We start from the raw sequence: 22,929 nt of genomic DNA, 5'->3' as shown, positions 1-22,929 counted from the left end.
GGCTGCTCCATCCCTGGGAGCGCTCAAGGCCAGCTTGGAAGGGGCTTGGGATAGTGGGAATGAGATGAGCTTTAAGGTCATTTCCTACCCCAAGCATTCCTGTGAGGGCACAGGGAAAGGTCAGCTGGGGGAGCCGAGAGCCAAAGGGCCCTGCAGCAGCCAGGAATGTGACAATGGGATCTTTAGGGAATGCCTGGAGCAGGAGGTGAATCCCACCCCGGGTTTGCCCTGGACTCAGGGTTTCAAACCCTTCCATGTGAGCTGTTTGGAGTGCACAGAGCAGGGAGGGCTGAGCTCGTCCCTGCCCCAGGGTGTGCAGACACTTGTGCCTTTGTTGGGTGTCCAGGTCCTCTCCTGCTCCCACCCAGCCCAGCCTGGACGGGTCAGCGGCAGGGCTGGGGCAGGGACACGGAGCAGCGTCCCCAGATCCACGGGGGTTGCCCAGATCCATGGGGATTTCACTCCCTGGCTTTGAATTCCCTTGTTCTCCAGGCCTTGCCAGCCTGCCCATCTCCTTTTCCAGGCCCTGTGTGCTCCAGTGGGCTGAAGCAGGAGAGGATCCCTAGGTGAGCTCTGCAGACCTCCCTCTGTTATTTAACTATTTCTATCAGTGTTCCCTCTCTCCCAAACAATAATTCCCTTTTCCAAACCCCGTGGGAAGCTCAGGGATTCCCAAACCTGCTGAAAAGCCAAGGATAGAGGTGCAGGAAGCTCCATGGCCTGCGGAGGAGTGATCTCCCTGCTCCGTGATCCCCTTGGATCCTCCACTACATCTTGGAACCCCTCTGTGCTGCTCCTGGATCTTCAGCTTGTACTGGAACCACTTTTTCCACCTCCCAGCTCCCAGGAATCTGCCCTGGCACTGGCTGCACACACCTGAATCCATCCTGGGGCCTGGAGTTTGCAGCCTCAGTGCCCCTTCCAGGCATCCCAGCCCTGCTCCTCCATGTCCCACTAGTGAATGTCCCAATGATTTGTCCTAGTGAGATATTTATTTATATTTAATTTGCCAGTTTATTCTTTCCCTTGGTTTCCTTCTTTGGCCACAGGTGTCACTTCTGGAATGATCTCTTTGGAATCACTGCTGGCTTTGGGAGATGTTTTTTTCCTAGATTACTCAAATTCCTTCACTGAGAGCCTGTAATGCCTGGGAGAGGCTCCAGGAGAGCCTCCTCTCCACACTCAGGATCCCTGTAACTGCATTCCCATTTCCCACCTCTAATTCCTCCTTTTAAAATAAGTATTTCCAGGTAAATGCTGCTGTGGTAGCAGGGTTTGGGTTTAGGGGGATGTTGGGCTTGAAGAGCTCTTCAAACAAAAAATGGAATTATTTTTCCTACATAATGTGTCATCCCTCCTGTTTCCCTGTCTTGGGCACTTGTCCCTCACTCCTGGTGCCTTTCCAGCTCCATCCCATCTCCCAGTGTTACTTCCCAAATAATGCTCAGGAGGAAACCAGGAATTGCCTTTTTCCTGGGAATTCCCTCCTTGTCACACCTGAAGTGGCCGTGGAATCTGTGACATTTGCTCAGCCCGTGTGGCACCACTGAAATTTCACTTTCCTGGGATTTCTCCACAGCTTTTCCTGCTCATTTCTTCCTTTGGGATGTGTTTGTGTTCCAAAGGAACAGCCCCAGCGCTTTAGGAAGGAAAACCTTGGAGTTCTGCCCTCTGCAACCCAAAATCAAATCCTCCACCAAACTCTGGGAGCTGAGCATCCCTGCCCTGCTCCTTTCCCCTTCTCCAGCCTGGAATGGACAGGGAGGAGGAATTGCAGCACTTTTCCCATGAAAATTTGGTCCCTTCCTATTGCTGAACATTCCTTTTGCTGCATGAAACTGTGGACACACCCTGGGAATTGGGATATTCCTCCTCTGCTCCCTCCTCGTGCCCAAAGCTCTCCCACTTTCTCATTCCCTTCGTTTCAACCTCAGGAAAATGAACTAGAATTTAAAAAAGGAGGATGGAGATGGAGGCATTGCTCTCATTGCTCCTAAACACAGCTGCAAGAGGAATATTTGGAAACCCAGGTGCTGATGGATTTGGTTAATCATGGGGAAAAAAAAAAAAAAAAATTTCGAGGCAAAGACCAGCAAGGAGAGTGTTGTAATTCAGCTTTCTTTGTTAAAAAAACAAAACAAAACAACCCAAACCACAGAACAACCCAAACATTGAACAGATTTGTTAAACCACAGACATAAAAGAATCAAGAAATACTACAAAAAAAAAAAATAAAATAAAATAAAATACATTGCAAGAGACATCTTGTTGTCCAAGGCCATTGGATTCAGGAGCTGCTGGCTGCCCAGCCCTGGGTCAGTGGAATTGCTGCGCTGCCAGGAACACAAATATTGGGAATACACAGCGCTTACTGGAGAAGAATTAAGACTAAAAGATATTTATTTACCCCTTTCAAATAAATAGAGTGTCATCTACAGCAATATTTAAATTAGTAAAACAGGTTTTGTTTTTTTAAAGCAACCAAATGTAACAAAATTGTAAGTCAGGTCTAGGTTTTCTTGTGTGTTAAGAGCCTTTTTTTTTTTTTCCTGTGTTTAAAAAAAAAAACCAACAAAAATACAAAGCAAAGTGTCTCTGACAAGTCAGATTCTTCACCAGGAGTGAAGGTCACCCTCCCTTTGTTCTGAGGGTGGGAGCGAGGTCTGAACCACCCAAAATCCTCCCTCTCCAAGGATTCTGGTGGTTCAGGGAGCTCCCTGGGCTCTGAACTAAGAGGGATTTTTCCGTGTCTGAGGTTGATCCCAGCGCAGGCAGAGCAGGAATCAGGGACGGTCCCTGCGCCGGGCTGAGCCCCAGCCCTCGGGGAGAACTCAGCTGTAGCTATAAAGTCTCTTTTAGGCAGTTTAGAAATTAATTCAGTGTTTAAAAAAATACTTTTTTTTCTTTTTTACTCACTACTATTTCCACAGCTGGAGGAAGCAACACCCCTTCTCAGGCAAGGAATGGGGGAAAAGCATGGAATAATCCTCTGGATATGGGATCCCTTCGGGATCACCGATCCTAAGCCACGTTTCCTACACTGCATCATCAAACTGGGAGCTCTTGCTCGCACCAGCAGCATCCCCCCAGCATTCCCAACCCAGCTCCAACTGGGTTCCAGTGTGCAAAGCTAATCCTGGGTGCAACTCCTCAAAAAAACACCTGGAATGAGGAGCCCCTGGAGCTTCCCTCAGGTCTCCTGGGATGTCCTGGCAAGGATGAGGGAGCAGATTCCCATTCCTGCAGGGATGAGGAGTACATTCCCATCCCTGCAGGAGCAGATTCCCATCCCTGCAGGGATAAGGAGCAGATTCCCATTCCTGCAGGGATAAGGAGCAGATTCCCATCCCTGCAGGGATGAGGAGCAGATTCCCATCCCTGCAGGGATAAGGAGCAGATTCCCATCCCTGCAGGAGCAGATTCCCATTCCTGCAGGGATAAGGAGTACATTCCCATCCCTGCAGGAGCAGATTCCCATCCCTGCAGGGATCTCCCTGCTTGGCAGCCAAGCGTGGCTGGCTCTGGCTCATCCCGGAGCTCAGGATGCTCCCAGGGCCGGCACAAGACTGGGATTCAATCCTTGGGGTCACAGCCAGAGCTGCCCTTTCCTAAGCTCCAAGAGCTGCTCTGTTCCAACCCTTTCCCAATTCCGTGGCATGAGGCTGCACAGTGGATGGAGGAGAAGCTGGAATCCCATGGGAACAGCCCAAGCAGCTGCAGCGTTGTGCAAGGACGTTTGGCAGTTTCCTCACAGATTTGTTTTGTAATTTCATTTTCTGGTAAAGCCCCAGAGCACAGGTACCTCCCCAGACTGAGTGGAAACATTCCCTGGGATTCCCTGCAGCAGGACTCTGCCATTGAGAATATCTCTCCAGGGAATGGCCCTGCCCAGACCCACCACGGAGCAGCCCCTGGAGGAGCCCAGTTCATCCCCTTGCCTGAGCCACCCACCGGGAGAGGACTTGGACAACAACAAAGCCACTTCCCAGGAGCCTCAATCCAGCTGAAGGGCCTTTAAAGTTTGTTCAACTGTGCCAGAGTCCCTTTGAACTCCGTGAACACCATTCCAAACAAAAGCCTGTTTACCAGAACATGGTGTCTGGGGTGGAAAACGCTGCAAATTCTGCAGGAAGTTTTTTAAAAAAAAATCATTAAAAACCCACCAGGATGACATAAATCCCCCTGGTTTCTGCAGGGCAGAGCAGGGTCAGTTCCCCTCCCAGCTGGAGGAAGGGTGCATTTAGAAACAGGAACCCAATGGGTACGGAAGTGCCTGGCCAGCAGCTCCTGCTCTGTTTAGCAATCCCTGCGGGATGCAATTCTGTGAACACCCCAAACAACTGCCAGCCTGGGAGCCTGAACTCCCACACAACTGCAGAGGAGCAATAATGGGAAGCTGGGGTCAGTTCAGGGAGCAGGGGATCGCTGTGGCACAGCCACAGAAGGACTCCCTGACCTTCGAGGTCTTCTCCAACCTGGATTCCGTGGACAGAACAGCTGCAGCTGTACTTGCAGGGAGCTGCCAGTGGAATAGATTCCTGTGGAACCTCGTTTAGGTCACTGTGGTTGCAGGGTCCTTGTGGGGAGGATTCATCTCCCTCCGTGACTGACCACAGGCTCCAAAGAAACAACAGGAAAACTCCCAGCTCCGGTGCTAGGAATGATGGAAAACTCTGGGAACTCCCTGTCGCTCTCCCTGCCCTCCCTGATACATCTCACTCCACTTTTGAGGAAAACAAGCAGCAAGGAGATCTTTCCCAGGGGTGAATTCTCTCTCTTCCATACCCAAATCCATCAGAACAGCGAAAGCCAAGGGCAGATGTTGCTGATCCAAGGGAAAAGCTGGAGAGCAGAGGCTGTGGCAGCCATTTCCATGATTGGAGAAACAACTTTTTGTCTTTTCTTTCTAAAATGAAATTGTTTTATCCCTTCCCTCATGATGTCCCAAACCTCCAGGGAAAACCAACCCAAGCTCTTCCAGCCACGTCACCAAGCTCTGGTGGAGGGCAGTTCTGGGGGATCAGTGACTCCAGGGTGAAAAAAATCTGCTTTTTGGCAGAAAAACTTTGAGATGTGAGCTGTGGCTGACCAAATTCAGCCTTTTTGTGGCTCTGTGCTGGTACCTGGATCAGTTTCTTCCTAAACCTCTATTGCCAAGGAGATGCTGAGGAGATCCCCATGAAGGTGGGATCAGTGCTGGAGGCTCAGGTTAGTACAAGAGACAGATCTTCAGCAGCAAGTGGAAAATCACGGAAACCCACGAAAAGCAAAGCAAGCAAGTTAAGGATTTAATTCAAATCCATCCATTGCTTAAAAAGTATTTTTTAGTGCGATAGCTCCACTTTCAAAGCAGTGTGAAAGGGTCAGCAGGAGGACACTGTGATGGTCATCACCTGGTGGACAACGTGGCCAGGCCAGCCTTTGGGAGGTCTGGCCCCAATCCTGAGCTCTCTGTGGAGGGCCCTTGGTGCCAGCTGACTTTGGGTTGGAGATTCTAGTGCCTTTGCTTTGCATCCCAAGGAATTCTGCTGGTGGGTTTTGGCACTGAGAGCCCCCACAGTGAAGCCCTGCAGGAGCTGCCCTGAGACCTCACAGCCAAAAAATCCTGCAAAACCTGCAGCTTGAGTGGCAGGTGACAGACTGGGGTCCCCCCTCCATGGAGCAGCTCCAGCAGGAGCCAAGATTTCCCATCAAAATTAAAAAAATCATCCCAGCCTTCAGCTGGAAGAAGCCAAAAGTCGAGTTCAGGTTTTGTGACTCACGGCCTTATTTATACCAAAGCCTCTCCACAGGCATCAGATCCGAGATGCTCCAACTCCTTGCATGGGCCAAAAACCTTGGGTTCTGCCCTCTGGATATTCCCAAATCAGCTGCAAATCCTCATGGATTAACTCAGCTGCCAGAGAGCTGGATTGGGAATCTCCACAGTCACTGGGCTGATTTGGGAATCTCCACCCCAGCTGCCATGGAATAGAGCTGATTGTCTCCCCTGCTCCTGTCTCGCAGCAGGACATGGGGCTGGCAAAGTGGGAGTGTGGAGCTGCCCCAACACAACCTGGAGCGCTGCACGACTCGCCACGACAAAGCCTGAGTGAGTACCATGGTGTCCTTAATGCCCCTTCATCCCAAAGAACTCTGCCACAAGGAGAATCCAGCGGGAAGCGACAGCTCCCGGAGCATCCCGGCTTCCCAACGGCCAAGTTTACAAAAAAAAAAAGGGAAATAGGTCACCAAGCCACCTGCACAAAGCACGAGCACAAAGATCTGCAACAGAGACAGCAAAGCAGCTCCAGCGGGGCAAAGATCAGAATTCCAAGTGATGTCAGAGCGCAGAGGCACGATGAGCAAATGGGTCAGGAACTGCAGCTTTCCAAAAGGTGACACTTGGGAGCAAAGGAAGCGACCTGGCCCAGAGGGACAGCGCTGACTACTCTACAGGAACTACAGGAATTCTGGCTGTGCTCAGGGATGGGATGGCACCACCAGGATTTGACATGCAGACCATGGATTGTGCTCAGGGATGGCTCCTGGAACGGGAGGGAGGTGCTGGGATCTCATGGAGCCAGAGCTGATGCAGGAAGGAGGATCAGACCCAGACCCTGCTCCTTAGAGCAGAAATCACTTTCATTGCTCAGAGGTGGGCAGGCCCTGGGGTGCCCAGAGCAGCTGTGGCTGCCCCTGGATCCCTGGAAGTGCCCAAGGCCAGGTTGGATGGGGCTTGGAGCAGCCTGGGACAGTGGGAGGTGTCCCTGCCCATGGCAGGGGTGGGATGGGATGAGCTTTGAGGTCCCTTCCCACCCAACCATTCCATGACCTTCAGCAGCCCCAGGTGACCCCAGCCAGCCAGGACATCTCCCTTCTCCACACCCCAGACCCAGCTGGTGCCATCTCTGTGGCACATTCCAGAGGAAACACAGCAGGACAAAGGGAACAGCGCCAGGCAGCACACGGAGAGACCCCAGGGAATGTGCCAGGGCAATCCCCACCCTTCACTTCTCTCTGCAGATGGTTCAGGGGCAAACACAGCTCCCTGAGCAGGGCCATGAGGAGAGAGAGCACAGAGCTGCTCATCCCATGCTGGATGTAAGCCTGGCACAGAAAAGCATGGAATGAGCAAGCCAAGGACTTGGCCTCGTGCTGGCTGCAGCTCTGGGGTTTCCCAGCAGGAACTTCCCCCTCAGTGCTCATTCCCAGGGATGGGCATTGTGGGGAAGAGCATCCTGGAGAAGGGACTCAGCAGCAGGGAGCTGGCTTGGATCTGAGTGGTGATCCAAGCCCAGAGGGTGGCAGGGCCCCGGAGGAGGAAGGCAGTGACACCCAGGTGAGGCCCCCCCACACCACTGACCCTGCTCTGCCTCGTCCCTCTGCCCGTGGGGCTGGAGCTGGGGGAGCGAGCCAACAGCAGCCAAGCTCTGCTTCCCACCCCCCTGGGCCAGGTAAGGCAGCTCAGAACCCCCCCAGGCACTCTGAACACTCAAACCAAGCTCCAGCAGATCCCAGAGCCAAAGCAAAGGAGCCCAGAGCCAAGCACAGCCCTCACACACACACACAGAGGCCACAGGCAGCACCCCTCTGGAATTGCCCTTTGGAATTCCTCCTCCTGGCTGCTGCTCGTACCAAGGACTTCTCCTGGCTGGTCTGAGGGGCTGCAGGGGCTGCAGGAGGTGGGCAGAGCCCTGGGGCAGTGCTGGCAGCAGGAGGCAGCTCCGGCGCCTGGGATTCGGGAGTGAGGGGTCGGATCCTTGTGTCATCTCAAAATAACGTTGTGCGTTTCCTCGAGCTCAGCGTCCCTGCTTTTCCTGCCTAGGATTCCTGAGGAACCACTTCCATCAGCTTCTGGCACAGGACGGTGGCAGAGACTGCAGAGAAAGCAAAGGAAAGGTCAGGGATCACCCCCAGCAGCAATCTGGGTCCAGGAGGGAAGGGCTGAGTCCTCCCCACCCTGAGTCCAAGTGCAACTGAAGGCATGAAATATTCCATGGATACTCCCTGCTCCATTCCCAAAATTCAAACCTCACCCTGGGAGCTCTGCCCCTGCAGCAAGGGCCCTGCACTGCTCCAGGATGATACAGGAGCTAACTGTGGATGCTGTGAGTGTCAGCAGCCAAAACCGAGTCAGGAATGGGCATGGAAAATCCAAAGTCGAGCTTTTGCTTCCAATTCCAAAAGCCACGTGGACCCCCAGCCTCTTCTGAAGGACAAGCCCACCCCAAGTCCCCTGTCCTGCACACTGGGCAGAGGCACTGCCTGGCCCAGGGCAGGTGGGAGCAAAGGGACCATTCCAGGTGCCAATTTTCCAGGAAAAGGTGCTAAACTGAAGTTATTTTATTATCCCACCCATCCAAACACTCCTCCCTGCTGCTCCAGTCTGTGGCTGGACATCACTAAATATTCCTGCAAGGCAAATCTAATTCTAAGCACAACCAAGTAAGGCTCAGATCAACTGGAGGTGATCAGATTATCTGCAATGTATCAATAAATCCCATTTAAATTCGTGTGTTTCTCACTGGATGTTTGCAGGATTATCACTGTCTGTTCCCAGAATATTTTCAATACTTTCCTTACAATCCTTTGGTGTAGGAAAACAATGAATATGGTAATTTACCACCCAGGCATTGCAAAAATGCCTTTTTCAGGAACTGAGCCTAATAGCCAGGATAAAAAAGTGAGTGTGGACAGAGGGAGAGATGGGGGAAAAGAAGAATAACAAGTGCTGAGTGCTGCTGAAAGCTTTTTTCTTCCTCATGAAACACCCAGCTAAGGCTGGGCACGTCTCCTTGCCTGCTTTTCTGGGGCAGCCCCTTGCAGGAGAGCAGGGAGGCAGCTGCTGAGCTCAGGGCAGCAGGGATTGACCTCCTGAGCTCAGCTGTTGAGGCAGAGGTTCCATGTGCCAAGCACAGCCCTCTCCATCCCTCCAAACACACCCTGGCCTTGTGGCAGCTGTTGGAAAACCTTGCAGCAGATACCTTAAAAATAAACCTGAGAGAAAACATCTGGGGGAGCTTCTCTTCCCTCTGCTCTGCTGCCACAGGGGGATGCCAAGGAAAGCTTTGCCTGGATCCCAAATGTTAGCACTGCCTAAACCATGGATTGGGACTAATTGTGGATTTTCAGCAGTCAAACTGAGGCCAGCTGTGCTCAATCCTTCCCTTCCTACAGCACTGGGAAGAGATTCTTTGCTGAGCTTTTGCTTTCCCAGGAGCAGGGAATTCTGCTCTGTTGTTAAAAACCTGTTTACCAGGATTAAACCCCCCCCCAAAAACACAGTATTGATCCCAAAATTTGCCATTATTGCAAATCAGGATGTGTTTTGGGTGCTTGGCACACATGGCAATCATCAGGACAAACCTGTTCCCATGAAAGGAGAAGGGAGCAGAGCCAGGATTTTGGAAGCTCCTGCAGAGGGAGGAGAGGCAGCACTGCCAGCTGCAGCACAGCACTGGGAAACTTCTTGGGAGCCAAAGCTGCTCCTCCCTGGAGATACTCACAGATGGCTTGCAGAACCCACTTGGGCTTGTTTTGCCACCAGACCCCGAAGAAGTAAATGGGGATCCCACTGAGGATGATGGCAAAGCCGATCCCGCATTCCTTGGGCGTCATCCAGAAGGAAACAGCGATGAGGAACAGGCAGGCCAGGATGAAGAAGATGGGCAGGCAGATGTTCACCTGAGCAGGGAGCAAGGGACAGCTTAGATGTGCCAGGGGAGGCTTTCCAGGAGTTTATCCAGCCTGGGGAGGGACAGAATGATTGTCCCCCCACCATGGCCAAGAGACTTTCTCAGCACTTTTTGGGACCTCAGTTCCATAATTCCATACCCAGCTCATCAGCAGCAAACCCCAAACCCAGCAGAGGCACAGAACAAGCTGGGGCTGTTTCCCAGGGGACTCCAAGCAGGGAACCCACCAGAGCAGCCCAGCTTTGAGAAGAAAACCCCCAAAACCTAAGGGAACAGCCAGCAAAGATTCCCTTTGGGAAGGCACCACTCCAGGCCCATGGAGTTGTTTCCCTGTGGGTGCTGCTGCCTGGCACGTTCCCGAGTGTGGGATGAGGAAAAAGCAGCCTTTAGGGGAGAGGCAGCAGGGGCTGACAGGATCTTGGCCTCCCCCCAGATGGGACACGGGGCTGCCAAGCTGGCCAAGGGCAGAGGGGACACAGCTCGGCACAGAGCCGGCTGCTTTAGCAGAAAACTATTTTAGGGGAATTCCATGGGGGTACAGAGTGTTACACAGAGCCACAGCCTGGGATCTGTCCTGGAACTCATGGAGAGTAATCCCAGCACAATTCCCTGTCCCTGTCACCCCGAGCTCCCTCACTGTGCTGTGCCCAAAGCAGCTCTTCGTGCTCCTACATGGATTCAGCAGCAGGAACACCTCCTTTAGCTACAACACAACATTTCCCTGCAATCCCAGCCCCTGTTCCATGCAGGAGCAGCAGCTGATCCCCCACCAGTGCTGGGGAGGGGTCTTCTGGCAGTGCCCACCCCGTTCTCACCTTGATGGGCCTCTCCAGCTCCGGCTTCTTGTAGCGCAGCCACATCATCCCGATGATGGCCAGGGCCACACACAGCCAGTTGAAGAAGCTGAAGAAGTTGATGACTGAGAAGATGTTGTTGGAGAAGGCATAGAGCAGGGTCATGACACACTGGATCCAGGGAAAAGGCCGTTAGGAAAGGGAGCAAACAAAACCACCTATGTCGCAACACTAAACAGGGGTATTTAGGGGAAATACCTGCCAGGAAAGGGATCGTGTTGACTATCTTTTATTTATTTAAGCTACTTTCAATTGGTGCCTGGAACCATTTCATAGGATCATGGAATGGTTTGGGTTGGAAGGACTCCAAAGCTTAAAGGGCCTCTAGTTCCAACCTCCTGCCATGGGCAGAAACACCTTCCCCATGCCAGGTTCCTCCGAGCCCTGTCCAGCCTGGCCTCGGACACCTCCAGGGATGGGAAGTGGACAATGAGGACACGATGGGAAGGGTCCATCTCCTGTGGGCACATGCAGGAATGGCTGTGGCTCCATTCCAGTGGGATCCCAGCCCTGATCCATGCCCCAGCCCGGCCCCAGGGCTCACCGTGAACACGAGGGACGGCACAGGGGTGAGCAGCCGGGGGTGGATCATGGACAGGATGGAAGGCAGGTGCCCCTCTCGGGATCCCACGAAGAACAGCCTGGCAGGGGACACAGAGAGGGACACAGTGCAGTCACAGCCCTGCAGCACCAGGACTGCAGCACCAGGATTGCAGCTCCAGGATTTGCAGCTCCAGGATTTGCAGCTCCAGGATTTGCAGCTCCAGGATTTGCAGCACCGGTCCCTGAAACACCAGGGAGGCTGGAGATGGCCAAGCAATGCAGGAAGGATGGATTTCTATTCTGATCTCCAGGGACAGCAATTAAGTGACTCCTCAGGCAACTCAGAGATGTGTCAGAGCCGGAACCATCTCAGTCCTGCCCCTGCCCAGCCTTTCTCCCTTTCCCAAGGGATTCTCATCCCTGAAGTTTCCCAACTTTCTGTTTTTCATTAAAGCCACTTTCTCAGCAGCCCCGAGCCCTGACCCTGTGTCTGGTTCTGGTTTACTGACCCCACCAGAACTTTGCCTGAGGAACAGAAGATTGAGACCACTCAAAGGTTGCCTTTAATCTGGTTTTAAAGGCTGACTTTGTCTTCCTGCATTCCCCACATGGCCTCCAGGCCCTCCAGACTTTGTGTCTGCCCACAGCCACTCTCTGGAGAAGAACTCCAAAGGAAGAGGAACTGAGCACAGCTTGTAAACAAAACCCACAGGATTGAGCAAGGAACCTACCGGGAAGAGGTGAAAAGAGATCCATTGACAGACCCAAAGCACGAGAGCCCAACAAAGACAGGGATGATCCAGGACATGACACCGAGGTGGTAGTTCCCAAAATCCTAAATGAGGGACAAAGAGAGACATTTCATACTCACAATGTCCCAAAAAACTCAGAGCTGCCTACAAAGATTATTTGGAGAAATCTCAACAAATGCCACAGTTTGGTGCTGAAGCCGTGAAACTGAGACAAAGTTTCCCATATTCCCATGTGCTGCTCCCCTTTCCTGAAAAAGGCAGATTGTGGAATTGCTAAAATACATCAGCAGCCAGCCCTTCCCTCGGGGCCAGGACACGACATTTATCCACCAGCTATCGGAAAGTTCAAGACCAAACGGAAACTGTGAGGAAACCCAGACAGCAGCTCCAGCCAAGTGCTGAGTCAGGAGCTGGGACACAGCCCTGGGGACACGCAGGAACCTGGCCTTGCAGCTTTTTGTGGCAGGCTGAGCCCGTGCTGCTGCACTGCGGGTTTGCACCAGCAATAAGGGATTGATTCCCAGCCTCTGCTGCTCCAGCCCAGCCTGGACAGGGATTGGAGAACCTGGGATAGTGGAAGGTGTCCCTGCCCATGGCAGGGGCTGCAATGGGAGGAGCTTTGGGGTCCCTTCCTGAAGGATGGAGTGCTGGCACCTGAGGGGCTCAGCTCGTCCTGGGCTGGGAGATTCCCCCTGAAGCCCTGAACAATCCTGGTCAGGCTCAGCCTGCAAGGTCTGCTCCCATCTGAAGCCATCAGGGTTCCTGACCACACTGGCATTTTAACTCATAGAAATATTATTTTTCTCTCTTAATTAAGACAAGGGAGGACAGGAAGAGAGAACAATCCAGTTCAGTGTTGACTGAGTGACCTTTCCCCATAAATATCAAGCTTTGGTAACTGATGGGCAGTCACAAGGCCAGCAGCAGCTCAGAATGAAGACCAGCACCGAGTGCTGCCCTCACTGCTGCCCAGGATAATCCCCTCGGGATCACGCTGTTCTTCCCTGCTCTTTATCTCCTGCTCAACATCAGGGTTTCTGCAAGCAGCCCTGAGCAGCCTGGAACAAAGCAGATGTGTGCAGTGACTCCAAGGCTGATTTCACCTGCCCTGGGATGAGTCAGGCTGGAGCAGCAGGGATCTTACCACGGCCACAGCCTCGGACGTCAGCATCTGCTCGGTGCTCAGCGTGGTGAAGTAAGCCAAGTTGGTCAGCACATACACCAGAGTGACGACAGGCAGGGAGATGATGATAGCCAGGGGCAGGTTTCTAGGGAAAAAAACATCCATTGTCCTGGAGCAGCTCGGAGGAGGGAGCTGCTGATCCCAGGGATCCCTCTGCTTGAGCCGCTCTGCTCTCCGGTGTGTCCCAGGCATTGCTCCCACGGGAGAGGGGATATCCACAAGGGAACAGGGAGTGGGGGAGTCCCCATCCCCCAGAAAACACGTGGATGTGGCACTCAGGGCCGTGGTTGGTGGTGACCATGGTGCTGGTTCACGGGCTTCAAGGTCTTTTCCAGCCTTAAGGACGCCCTGAGCAGCCTGGAGGCTGCAGATGGAGAGGGGAGGATGATGGCAGAAGGGATTTGTTGCATGGAGAGGCCCTGGCTGCCTGGGCAAGCAGGAATCCAAGATCACCACAAAGGCAATGAATTAAAAATACCCAGTGGCAGCAGCAGAGGGTATTTTATATCCTCCTCTGGGCACAGGAGCTCCCTTGTGCCGGGGGGATTCCTGGGGGAGATGGGAATGCACTGGGCAGTTTTAGGCTCTACCTAAACTCAGCTGTCTGGACTGAGGGAACACAGAGAAAAGGAGTTCAGGCACAGTCTAAGTAGGTCTGTGAACAGCCTGTGATGGTAGAAATTTGCCTTTCCCAACAGTTTAATTTCATTTGCAAATGGAAAGTGCAAAAGGAAACCCTGCTTGGTGCCACTCTAATTGCTCCAGCAGAGCTCCAAGCTGCAGGAGCAGAGTCAAATACCATGACTGCATCCAGCAGACATGAAAATAATTGCAAAATGCAGCCCCCCTTTTGCTGTTTCTCTGGGAAGGGGCGGATCCAGCCCAGTGCTTCCCAGCAGGCACAAAGCACCCCCAGGGGCAGCCAGGATGGGCTCTTGCACAAGTGCCCCCGAGCCTTGGCTCCCAGCAGCTCCCAGGCACCTCCCCAGGAGCAGAAGGGATTTCTCAGCACTGTCCTGCTCTGCTGAGGGCCCCAAATAACCCCGAGGGGCCCGGGCAGAGCAGGAAGCAGCTCTTGCTCAACAGGATGGGAAGAGCACGGGACAAACACATGGACAGCAGCACAAACACATGGACAGCAGCACAAATGCTCAGTGGGAGTTGAACCAAGGCAGCAATAAAGCCCTGAGTGCTCTTTCCTGGCCCATAACTCACAGAGGTGTCAGGCCAAGGAAGCAGAGATTTCTCCCAGCGCTGATAACACGGCACGGGAGAGCAGGGAAAACAACAGCCCTGCTCCTGCAGGGATTATTGTTCCCCTTCCCTGATTCCAGGGAGGTAGAAGGTCATTAATTCATCTTGTTTTCTCTTTTTCCAGATAAAGACCTTGGCTTTCTCCTCTGTTAAACACACGAGGAAGTGGCTTCCCCAAAACAGCAGCTTTTCCCTCAGGGAAGTCATGCCAGGACTCACACCTACCTGTAGGGATTTATCATCTCTTCTGTCACAAAATTCAAGTAATTCCTGTAATTTCAAAAGGACAGGGGTTAGTTAGGCTTAGTCCATGGCATAAATGAAACCCTCCAGCTGAACTCATCTGCACAGAGATTCCAGGAATCACAGGCACTGACTGATCCTGTGGGAAAACTTGGGGTGGCTGATGTCTAAAGCCAGGTTGGATGGAACTGGCAGAAGCCTGGGATAGTGGGAGGTGTCTCTGCCCATGGGATGACCTCGGAAGTCCCTCCCAACCCAAATCATTCCACGATGAGGATGGCTACCAGAGGGCTGTTCTCACAACAAATTGAGCAGCAGCTGCTCAAAGGACTGACAAGGGAGCCCTGCAGGAGCTTCAGTTTGGAACTAGAGTTGGAATTAAGCTCAATGTGGAAGGAAGAGAAGGCTGTGCCTTACCATCCTCCATAGGCAAAGAGGCCGCTGTACAGAGCCAGCACGATGTTCCCAACGCCCACCTTGGTGCCCTTGAAGGATCTCTCCGGGGTCAGGTTTTCCACATCACCTGCAGGACACAAACCCCACTCAGCACCAGAGAAACCTGGAGGCAGGAGTTGCTCTCGGGATTAAATGATCTTAATTCTCACTCCGCTGCTTTTTGCGTTCTGCTGAGCACGGGCACATTTTCCCTCCAGCTTCCCAGGGATCAATCCAGCTGAGTTCACCCCCAAATGATGACCCCAAAAACTCATCTCAAGCAAGGACTGACTCCTCCAAACTTTCTCACGCTGCGACGTGCTGTCACCAAGGTGATGTCCCAGAGACATCCTGGGGACCTTCCTGCTGGAAGATGCTTTGCAAACAGAGATTGTCACGTTGTCCTCTCAACTCCAGGCTGCTGGCCTTCGATAAAGCCCCAGGATTTCCTGCACTTCAACCAGCCACCCAAACCCCCAGAAACCCAGGATTTCCTCCAGTCCCACCAGCCACCTGATAAAGCAGAGGCCTGTGGCAATCCCTTTGATTGAGGGAAGTCAGGTTCTGGGGGTTTGGATATCAGAAGTCACCTTCTTTAGGGCCTGATGATCAAAAGTTCCTGTTGTGGATCTGCTTTTGAAAGAAAACGCCAGAAATAGAAGATTTGATTGTGCCTGTGGTCCCAGCTCTCCCTGAGAAGCCCCAGGTTTGTTTATTTTGCTTTCAAATGCTCTGCAGTTGTTTTGTTCCCTGTCTTTGATGCAGGGGCTGGCTGTGGGACAGGGATGGCAGAGCCACGCTCACAGACAGAGTGCAGGGAATGTGGTGGGATCCAGAGGGGCACCTCTGCACCCAGGGGGAGCCCATGTGATTCCTCTTAGGGCACAGAGCTCTCCTAATCGCCCCAGCAACTGCATCACAAGGCAGTCAGCAGGGTCTGCCGCTTAACCCTTCATCCCTCGGCACAGGGCACCCTGGAGGTGCTGCTGGAAAAGCTCAGGGTTGCTCCAACAGCAGGAATTTTCCCTCTTCCTCTCTTCCTGCCTCACTCTGGAAATTCTCCCTGCCCAGCGCCACTGCTGCAGAGGCTGGGTGACAACTGTGGATGTGCCAGCTCTGGAACAGCTCCCACTCATCTTCCCAGTGCTGGGAGAGAAGGATTCATCCCAGCAGCACCATCAGCCTCCTGGAGCATCTGTCACTCCTGGGGCTGCTCCAAACCTCTGCCAGTGCTGTGGAGCTGCCCTGCGAGGGGAGAGCTCCATCTCCTCTTTCCTGCTCCTCCCCTGACCCTCCAGCTCCATCCTGATCCTTCCCACCCTGGCCATTGCTCCCTTCTCCCTCCTGCTCCTGCAGAGTCCTGACCAGGGTAGGAAGGATTCCCCAGCATGGGAATGTTCTCTGCTGCCCAGGGAACTCTCTGCCCTTCCCTGGCTGGAGCCATCTCATGTGCAGGGGGATGCTGTGGCTGTGAGCTGCTGCAGCTCATCCCCAGCCTGGGAATCCACCCAGAGTGGGAAACCCAAGGTGTGCAAGGCTCCTCCTGCCCAGATCCCAATCCCAGCTGTTCTCTGCTGGAGTCACCCCTTTCCCAGCAGCTCCTTGCACCAGGAAGGTCTTCCCTGCATCTCCCTTGGCATGTGCTGGATGTATTCGATGCCCTGGAGCCCGTGATCCTCCTCAGCAAAACGCACCAATCCTTTTTTAAAAATACACCTGAGCGCAACAGGAGAGCCAGGAAATGCAGAGACTGATGAAAAGCTGAGTTTAACCTCAATTCCTGCCTTGCAGGTTCTGCACAGAATCCCGATTCAGCCCAGGTGAATCAAAGGGCTGAGCAGGGGATCACATTCCACTGCATCCCTCGGGCTCAGCTTTCCCCACCTCATTTTCTGCCCTTCCTGAATAATTACCAGTCTGGTTCTTTCCAAGCCTTTTGTTATAGGAATAAGAGACACATTTTGTTCACAGTGCCTGTAATTAGCTACTGCAACAGCAAATGGATGGACTGAGAGAGCAGGAGGCTCTCCAGCATTTCAAACACCCCTCAGGATATCTCTTCTCAAAGGTTTCAGGCTCTCCATGCTCCCACGCTGATCCATGGATCATCACCCAGGAGGATGCTCCCATCTGGGAGCAGCACAAGCACCACTCCATTTCTTGTCCACAGCTCTTCCAAAATCCTCCTTCTGTCTGTCACAGGCAAAACCCTCTCAGGCCAAATGTTCCTTCTCCTGAGGCAGCCAACACCTCACTGCCCTTCCCACCTCCCCTTTGGAGAGTTGGAGCTCCCCAAAACCTCCCAGTGAGTTGGTAAATTTTCCATTTCTGTGCCCCAGGGTAAAATGGATTTAGCAACATGTCAGCACACAATTAAATAACGAGAGGAATGCCCATGTCTCACCATCCTCAGCATAAAAAATTCTTCCTTGTAGCTAACCTAAACCTGCCCCCCTTCCAGTTTAAAACCTTTTACCCCTCATCCCCTCAACAAGCCCTGCTAAAAAATCCCAGAATTATTTAGATTTGATCCTAATTTGGACCTTTGATCCATCCCCACCTTGTCATCCAGACCAGGGTGTGCTGGAGGGGAGGGCGTCTGTGCTGGACCAGAACCAAAACCTCACAGACACTCCATCCTTCAAGCCCAAACAATTCCAGCCCCCAGGCTCTTGGATCATCCCTTTGGCTGGAATAAAGGCTTACAAATGTGCAGGTGAGGCTGCCAAGCACGGCCCTGGGGCATCCCGAGCTCCTCCTGAGCTCATCCCGGGCTCCAGGCACTGCCCTGCCCATGCCCAGCACCCCGGAGAGCCCCAGCCTGGTTTGAACCAGCTGTTCCACTCTGCTCTACAATTAAGCAAATTAAAGTAACGAGCTGTGACACAAAGCTCGTTTGCTGCTCCTCCAGCTGCCAAGACTGCGGGGATTGTGCCGGGTCAGGCGGGCGCTGCTGCGGGAGGAGCTGCGTGTTCAGGCCCTTCCCTCAAAACCCCTCATTTGCTCCCCAGTCATGTCTAGTCTGGTTTTAACGGCACAGCAATCTTCTCCTGTGCTCAGAATTGCAGGATAATGAAATATTTTTCAACTTGCCCCAACAGCGAGGAGAGGGAACACGGCCATGGAGAGAAGGGGCCCTCAGCATGGGGTGGCTGCACCCCGAACCCCAAAGGAGGAGATGCTGCTGAGCCACATCCTGGGAAAAATGGGGAGAATCCAGGCAGGAAAAGCGTCTGACACCTGATTAACCTGCAGCAGATTAGCTCTGTTACTTAGAGGAGCAGGGTGTAGCAGCTATCCCTGCTTCCCTGTCCCTTCTGGGAACGGGAGGATGAGGAAGGAGCCTCCCTGCAGAGGTCCCTGCTGGAAAAGCACCGCAGGTGGTGGCACTGGGGCTGCCAGGGGGACAGGCAGGGAGTGATGTCCCTGCAATCCCTCTGTGCCCTCAGGGAGGGATGTTCCCTGTCCAAGGGGGGATCCTTGGTGGGAATCAGGTGTGGGATGGGTGGGGAACATCCCCCTGCTCTGGCCTCCAGACTCCTCTCACTGCTCCAGCCTTGAGTCTGAAAGTACCAGAAGGAAGATTCAGATCCTCAGTGAGCAGAGTTTGCCTCTTAAAATGCCATTTTTAATTAGTCCAGGTGCAAGAAAACGTCTGGCACTGTGGGGTTGAGACATCTGGGTGCTGCTTTCATTTATCAAATCCCTTTTGCTAGGAAAGGCCCCTTTAGCCTCTGTCTTTCTCCCTGGGGGTTATTTTGGTAATTCCAGTCCACATTGTTTTCCCTGCCTTCTTTTTTTTTTTTTGGTGAAGACTCCCGTGATTGAGAAGAAGGAAAATTGACTCTCTCTTCCTTTGGAAGATTGGATTGGAGCACCCTAGAATAGTGGAAGGTGCCCCTGCCCATGGCAGGGGTGGGACTGCAGGAGCTTGGAGCTCCCTTCCCGCCCAAACTATTCCATGATTCTACAAACAAAAAGAAAAAAAGCCCAAATTAAACCCAAACCTCCAGCCTAAGCTCTGCTCTGGAGTTAAACTTGCCTGCTCTGTCCTTAAGTGACCCCGTGCTGCTCTGGCTGATGCAGCTCTGCATCCCTGACAGCCCAAGGAAGGGAGGCAGAAAAATGCTGCTGCCACCAAACAGCTCCTGGAGGCACCACAGACCAGGAATTTTACAGCCAGGAGAAAGAAAAGGGACAATAAATAAAGACACAATAAATCCAATAAAAGCAATTCAATAAAATCAGTGTTAAGGTCTATTTCTCTAAGTCACATAGGCCAAATTCCAGGTTTTTAAGCAGAGCTGCTGGTGAGAGATCACAGCAAGGGCTGGAGCTTCACCCCTGCTCCAGCTGCCTGAGGGCAGAGGAACATTCCAGAAAGCCTGAGGCATCATCCACAGGAAAAAATAGATATAAAACATGCCTGTGATCTGTTTGTTTCTAATTTTTCAACATCAAAACCTTTCCTGAACTTCCTCACCTGTAAAAAGCACGAGGGTGTCCTTAAGAAACACCCAGATTTTCTGGCCATTTCACACCTCAGTCAGTTTTTAAGGGAAGGTTTTTAAGGTGCAGGTATAGAGAGGATATAACCACAGACCTCCGTGTCACATCCAGGGCAAAAATATCCCTCAAACCTGCTGTCCAAACCTTCTCCATGATCCAGTCCCAAATATCCCACTCCCCAGCTGAGGAATATGGCCAAAGAATACCCAGCTGGACAGAAAGCAAATCGAGACAGCTGATAAAATAAGAAAACCAAAATAAATCTTGTTTTTATCATGCTGGAGTGAAAAAACTCTGATCCTCTCTATGTTTGAAGGTATTTATATTATTTAAGAAAGTTATTTAAGTAAGTTATTTATTATTAATTTAAGTTTAATGAAATTATTTCTGTTATTTCCAGGCTGTAATCTGGGGGCCACACACAAGGTTTTACACACCAATACCCAAATCTAGGACTTTTCAAACCACACAGCTCCAGCCCCCACAAAGGCTTTTTAAAAAGTTTCATTTTCGGATTAATAAAATAATTTCATCCCAAACAGCTCAGTTCCACTGAGTCAATCTCCAAGCACTTAAAAGGCTGAGTAGGAAACCAACTTCCAGCCTCCTCCTTTGGAAAGGGCAGGGAAGGAGTGATGGGAAACAGCTGCTGACAGGGAAATGTTCACTCCTGTGGGGCAAAATTGCCACAGAGTCCTTTGTCCTTGAGAGATTCCTGCTCTTCTGCAAATCAGGAAAAGAGCCAAAGAGAGGAGAAAAAGAGGAAAAAAAGCCCAAAAGCTGAAGGTGGGGGGTCAATGCAGAGAGATTTCGGTGAAATCACAGAAATTTCCACGTTTGAGCAAAAAATGTGGTGTTGCTCCTCTGGTCTGGTTATGGGTGCTGGGAACACAAACCAGCAGTGGGACAGGAACCAGTAAAACCAGTTCATTGTCCAGAACATCCTGGGAATACACAACCCCCATTCCCCCTGAAACAGCAGCCCCAGACAAAGCAGCTGGGTGCAGATCTCACCCCAAAAGAGCTGCCAGCTTGGACGGATTCACCCAGCTGCTGGTGGGAAGAGCCCTCTTTGTCCAAAAAAACCAACCTTGGAATGGGCACAGGGGGTGGGAATCTGGCTCTGTGTGGGACAAAGCTGAAGGACAGGGCAGTGTTCTCCCATTGGCACTGAAAATGGGAATTTTTGTGCTTTCCTTGAATAAAAAAAATGAAGAAAAAAGAGAATTTCTTGCTGTATCCCTGCTGAAAACATGGAGTCACCTGGAATGATTGAAAGGAAAACGGAGCAAGGTACAAACTGCAGGTGGGAGCTGAGGAAGGGACAGGAAAGGAGCTTGCACATTCTTAAGGACTTAGCAGAGAGCTTGCGACTTCCCTAAGGAGATTAACAAAATCCATGTTGGAGCCCAGGCAGAATCCCAGCTGTGGAATTCTGGACAAGCAGGAATGTGCCAACTTGGGAAAAACTGTGAATCAGGATCTGCTGTGGATCCCGAGGATCCTGCTCTGATCCAGTCTGGTTTGAGTGCTGGACGCTCAGACAAGGAATAAAATCTTTGTTTACAGGTGTCACTGTCCAGGAATTGCTTTTGATCTCCCTGCCAGGTGGTTCAGCAGGAAAATAAATCACATGCAATCCTCTGCCCTGCAAGGTCTGCACAGTCACAAACACCTGAAACTGCAGCAAACTTCAAAGGAAGTAAAACAGCTCCTGGGACACAGGAGGAGAAAGAAAGGGGGGTTTTTATTGTAACAAGGCAGAAATCCCTTCTTGGTTATAGACGAAAGTCAAGGGAAATCTCATGGATTTCCACCTGAGGATGCAGGGCAGAAAGTGGCTCAGCCTCCCCAAAAAGGCCTAAAGAATAGCACATTCTGAAGATGCAAATTAAGATTTTATCTACAAACAAAGCCCAGTTGTAAAGATCTTCATGGTAAAATGTTAACCAACTAAAAGAGATTTCTCATGATTTATCCTTTTCCTCCTGGGAAAGAATCAAAAGGTTCAGCAGGGCAGGCTGGAGAGTTGGGCAGAGGGAGGAGGTGTATTTTGTGATAAGCCTCAAACAATGTCCCTGTTCAGTGTCTGCACTGAGCTGGAAGAAAATAAAACCTCTGACAAAGCAAGAAATTCTGCAAAGACAGCACCGGCTCCCAGAGCTGAGACAGGAATTGGAGACCCACGAGCACACACAGACACACCCCCTGTGCAGGGACATGATTCCCTGGAGATTTGATCCCTCTTTAGCAAATAAGGAAGGGACTGTTCCCCAAGAAATGCTTTTTTTTTCCACAAAACTTGCACAAAAAAGCCACACTTGGGTTTAATTGTGAGTTAATCAGGTTTGGAACAAACTCAGATGTGTTTGGAACAAACCATCTCCCTGCTTTGAGAGGATTTTATGGGTGCATGAAGCAAACCAGCTGAATCACCAGGAAATTTGCTTTATCTTCCCATTTTTATCTCCTTTTCCAGGTGCTTTATTTCCTTTTCCAGCTGAGAGCTCCAATCTCTGCTCCTCATTGGCTCTGTGACCCAGAGCTGGCCTGAGTCACTCCACACCTGGAGCAGGATGAAGGGAAATGTGCAGGGGGAGTTTGTGGAAGGATTAAGGTGACTGGGAGTGGTTTACACATGCAGATAATTCTCTGTGAGCAAAAGGCCAGGTGTTACAAAGAGATTTCCCAGCGCAGCAACACCAACATTTTCACTCCTTGCAATCCCAAAGGGAGAAGCCACAGTCTCTGTGTAAGTGGGAAAGACTTAAAGTGGTTTGAGGAGTGTGAAATCGAGCCTAGCAGTGCTACAAAATCCCACAAATAAAAATACAAAACCTCAGCCCTCAGCAAAGCTGGAAACATCCCCCAAAGCACCTGAGAGAACGGGGAGGTTTGTAAAGCTCTGGAACACCTGGAGTTGGACTCCAGGGCTTTGTCCCTCATCCTGCTTTGCCTGCACAGCCCCAAAAGGAGAAGAAAGAACAGAACTCACCCTTTGCCAGCTGCACGAAGCCCAGGATGATGATGAGAGCCAGCGCCAGCAGCTTGGCCGCAGCAAAGGCGTCCTGCACACGGGTGGCAGCTTTGACACTGTAGCAGTTCACAGCTGTGAGCAGCACTGAGGGACACACAGGGACAAGGTCAGCACCCAGGCAGACACACCAAACACACCAAAAATCACAAGGAATCTTTAGGTGGGATATATGGAAGGAATTCCTCCCTGTGAAGGTGGTGAGGTCCTGGCACAGGATGCCCAGAGAAGCCCTGGAAGTGTTCAGGGCCGGCTTGGATGAGATTTGGAGCACCCTGCGATAGTGAAGGTGTCCCTGCCCATGGCAGAGGATGGATTGAGATGTTCTCCAAGGACCCTCCCAACCCAAACCACGCTGTGAATCCGTTTTGCTGAAGCAACCAACCAGAGCCTCTTTCCAGAAGAGAAACTCGCTGGGAGCTCTGCAGCCTCACACTTCTCAATT

At 51.8% G+C, this 22,929-nt stretch overlaps 1 protein-coding gene across 1 annotated transcript in view; it reads right to left on the bottom strand.

Moving 5' to 3' along the window:
- Window positions 1–2,102: 2,102 nt before the first annotated feature.
- SLC7A5 (solute carrier family 7 member 5) overlaps window positions 2,103–22,929 on the bottom strand; it is a 32,066-nt gene continuing 11,239 nt past the window's right edge. Inside the window, exons 2-10 of the mRNA XM_005528149.3 lie at window positions 22,446–22,571; window positions 14,924–15,029; window positions 14,489–14,533; window positions 12,971–13,094; window positions 11,806–11,909; window positions 11,076–11,172; window positions 10,493–10,642; window positions 9,489–9,666; window positions 2,103–7,859 (exon numbers count right to left, since the gene is read on the bottom strand). Of these exons, the coding sequence (XP_005528206.1) occupies window positions 7,804–7,859; window positions 9,489–9,666; window positions 10,493–10,642; window positions 11,076–11,172; window positions 11,806–11,909; window positions 12,971–13,094; window positions 14,489–14,533; window positions 14,924–15,029; window positions 22,446–22,571 (986 nt within the window). The 3' untranslated portion in view covers window positions 2,103–7,803. The remainder of the gene's footprint in view (window positions 7,860–9,488; window positions 9,667–10,492; window positions 10,643–11,075; window positions 11,173–11,805; window positions 11,910–12,970; window positions 13,095–14,488; window positions 14,534–14,923; window positions 15,030–22,445; window positions 22,572–22,929) is intronic.

This window comes from Pseudopodoces humilis, chromosome 14 (genome assembly GCF_049639895.1).
Source record: "Pseudopodoces humilis isolate 2021_Gansu_Grassland_sample_001 chromosome 14, ASM4963989v1, whole genome shotgun sequence".
In the NCBI taxonomy this organism is placed as follows: domain Eukaryota; kingdom Metazoa; phylum Chordata; class Aves; order Passeriformes; family Paridae; genus Pseudopodoces; species Pseudopodoces humilis.
Note: the sequence above shows the minus strand (reverse complement) of the source record. Positions and strands in the feature narration are given on the sequence as shown.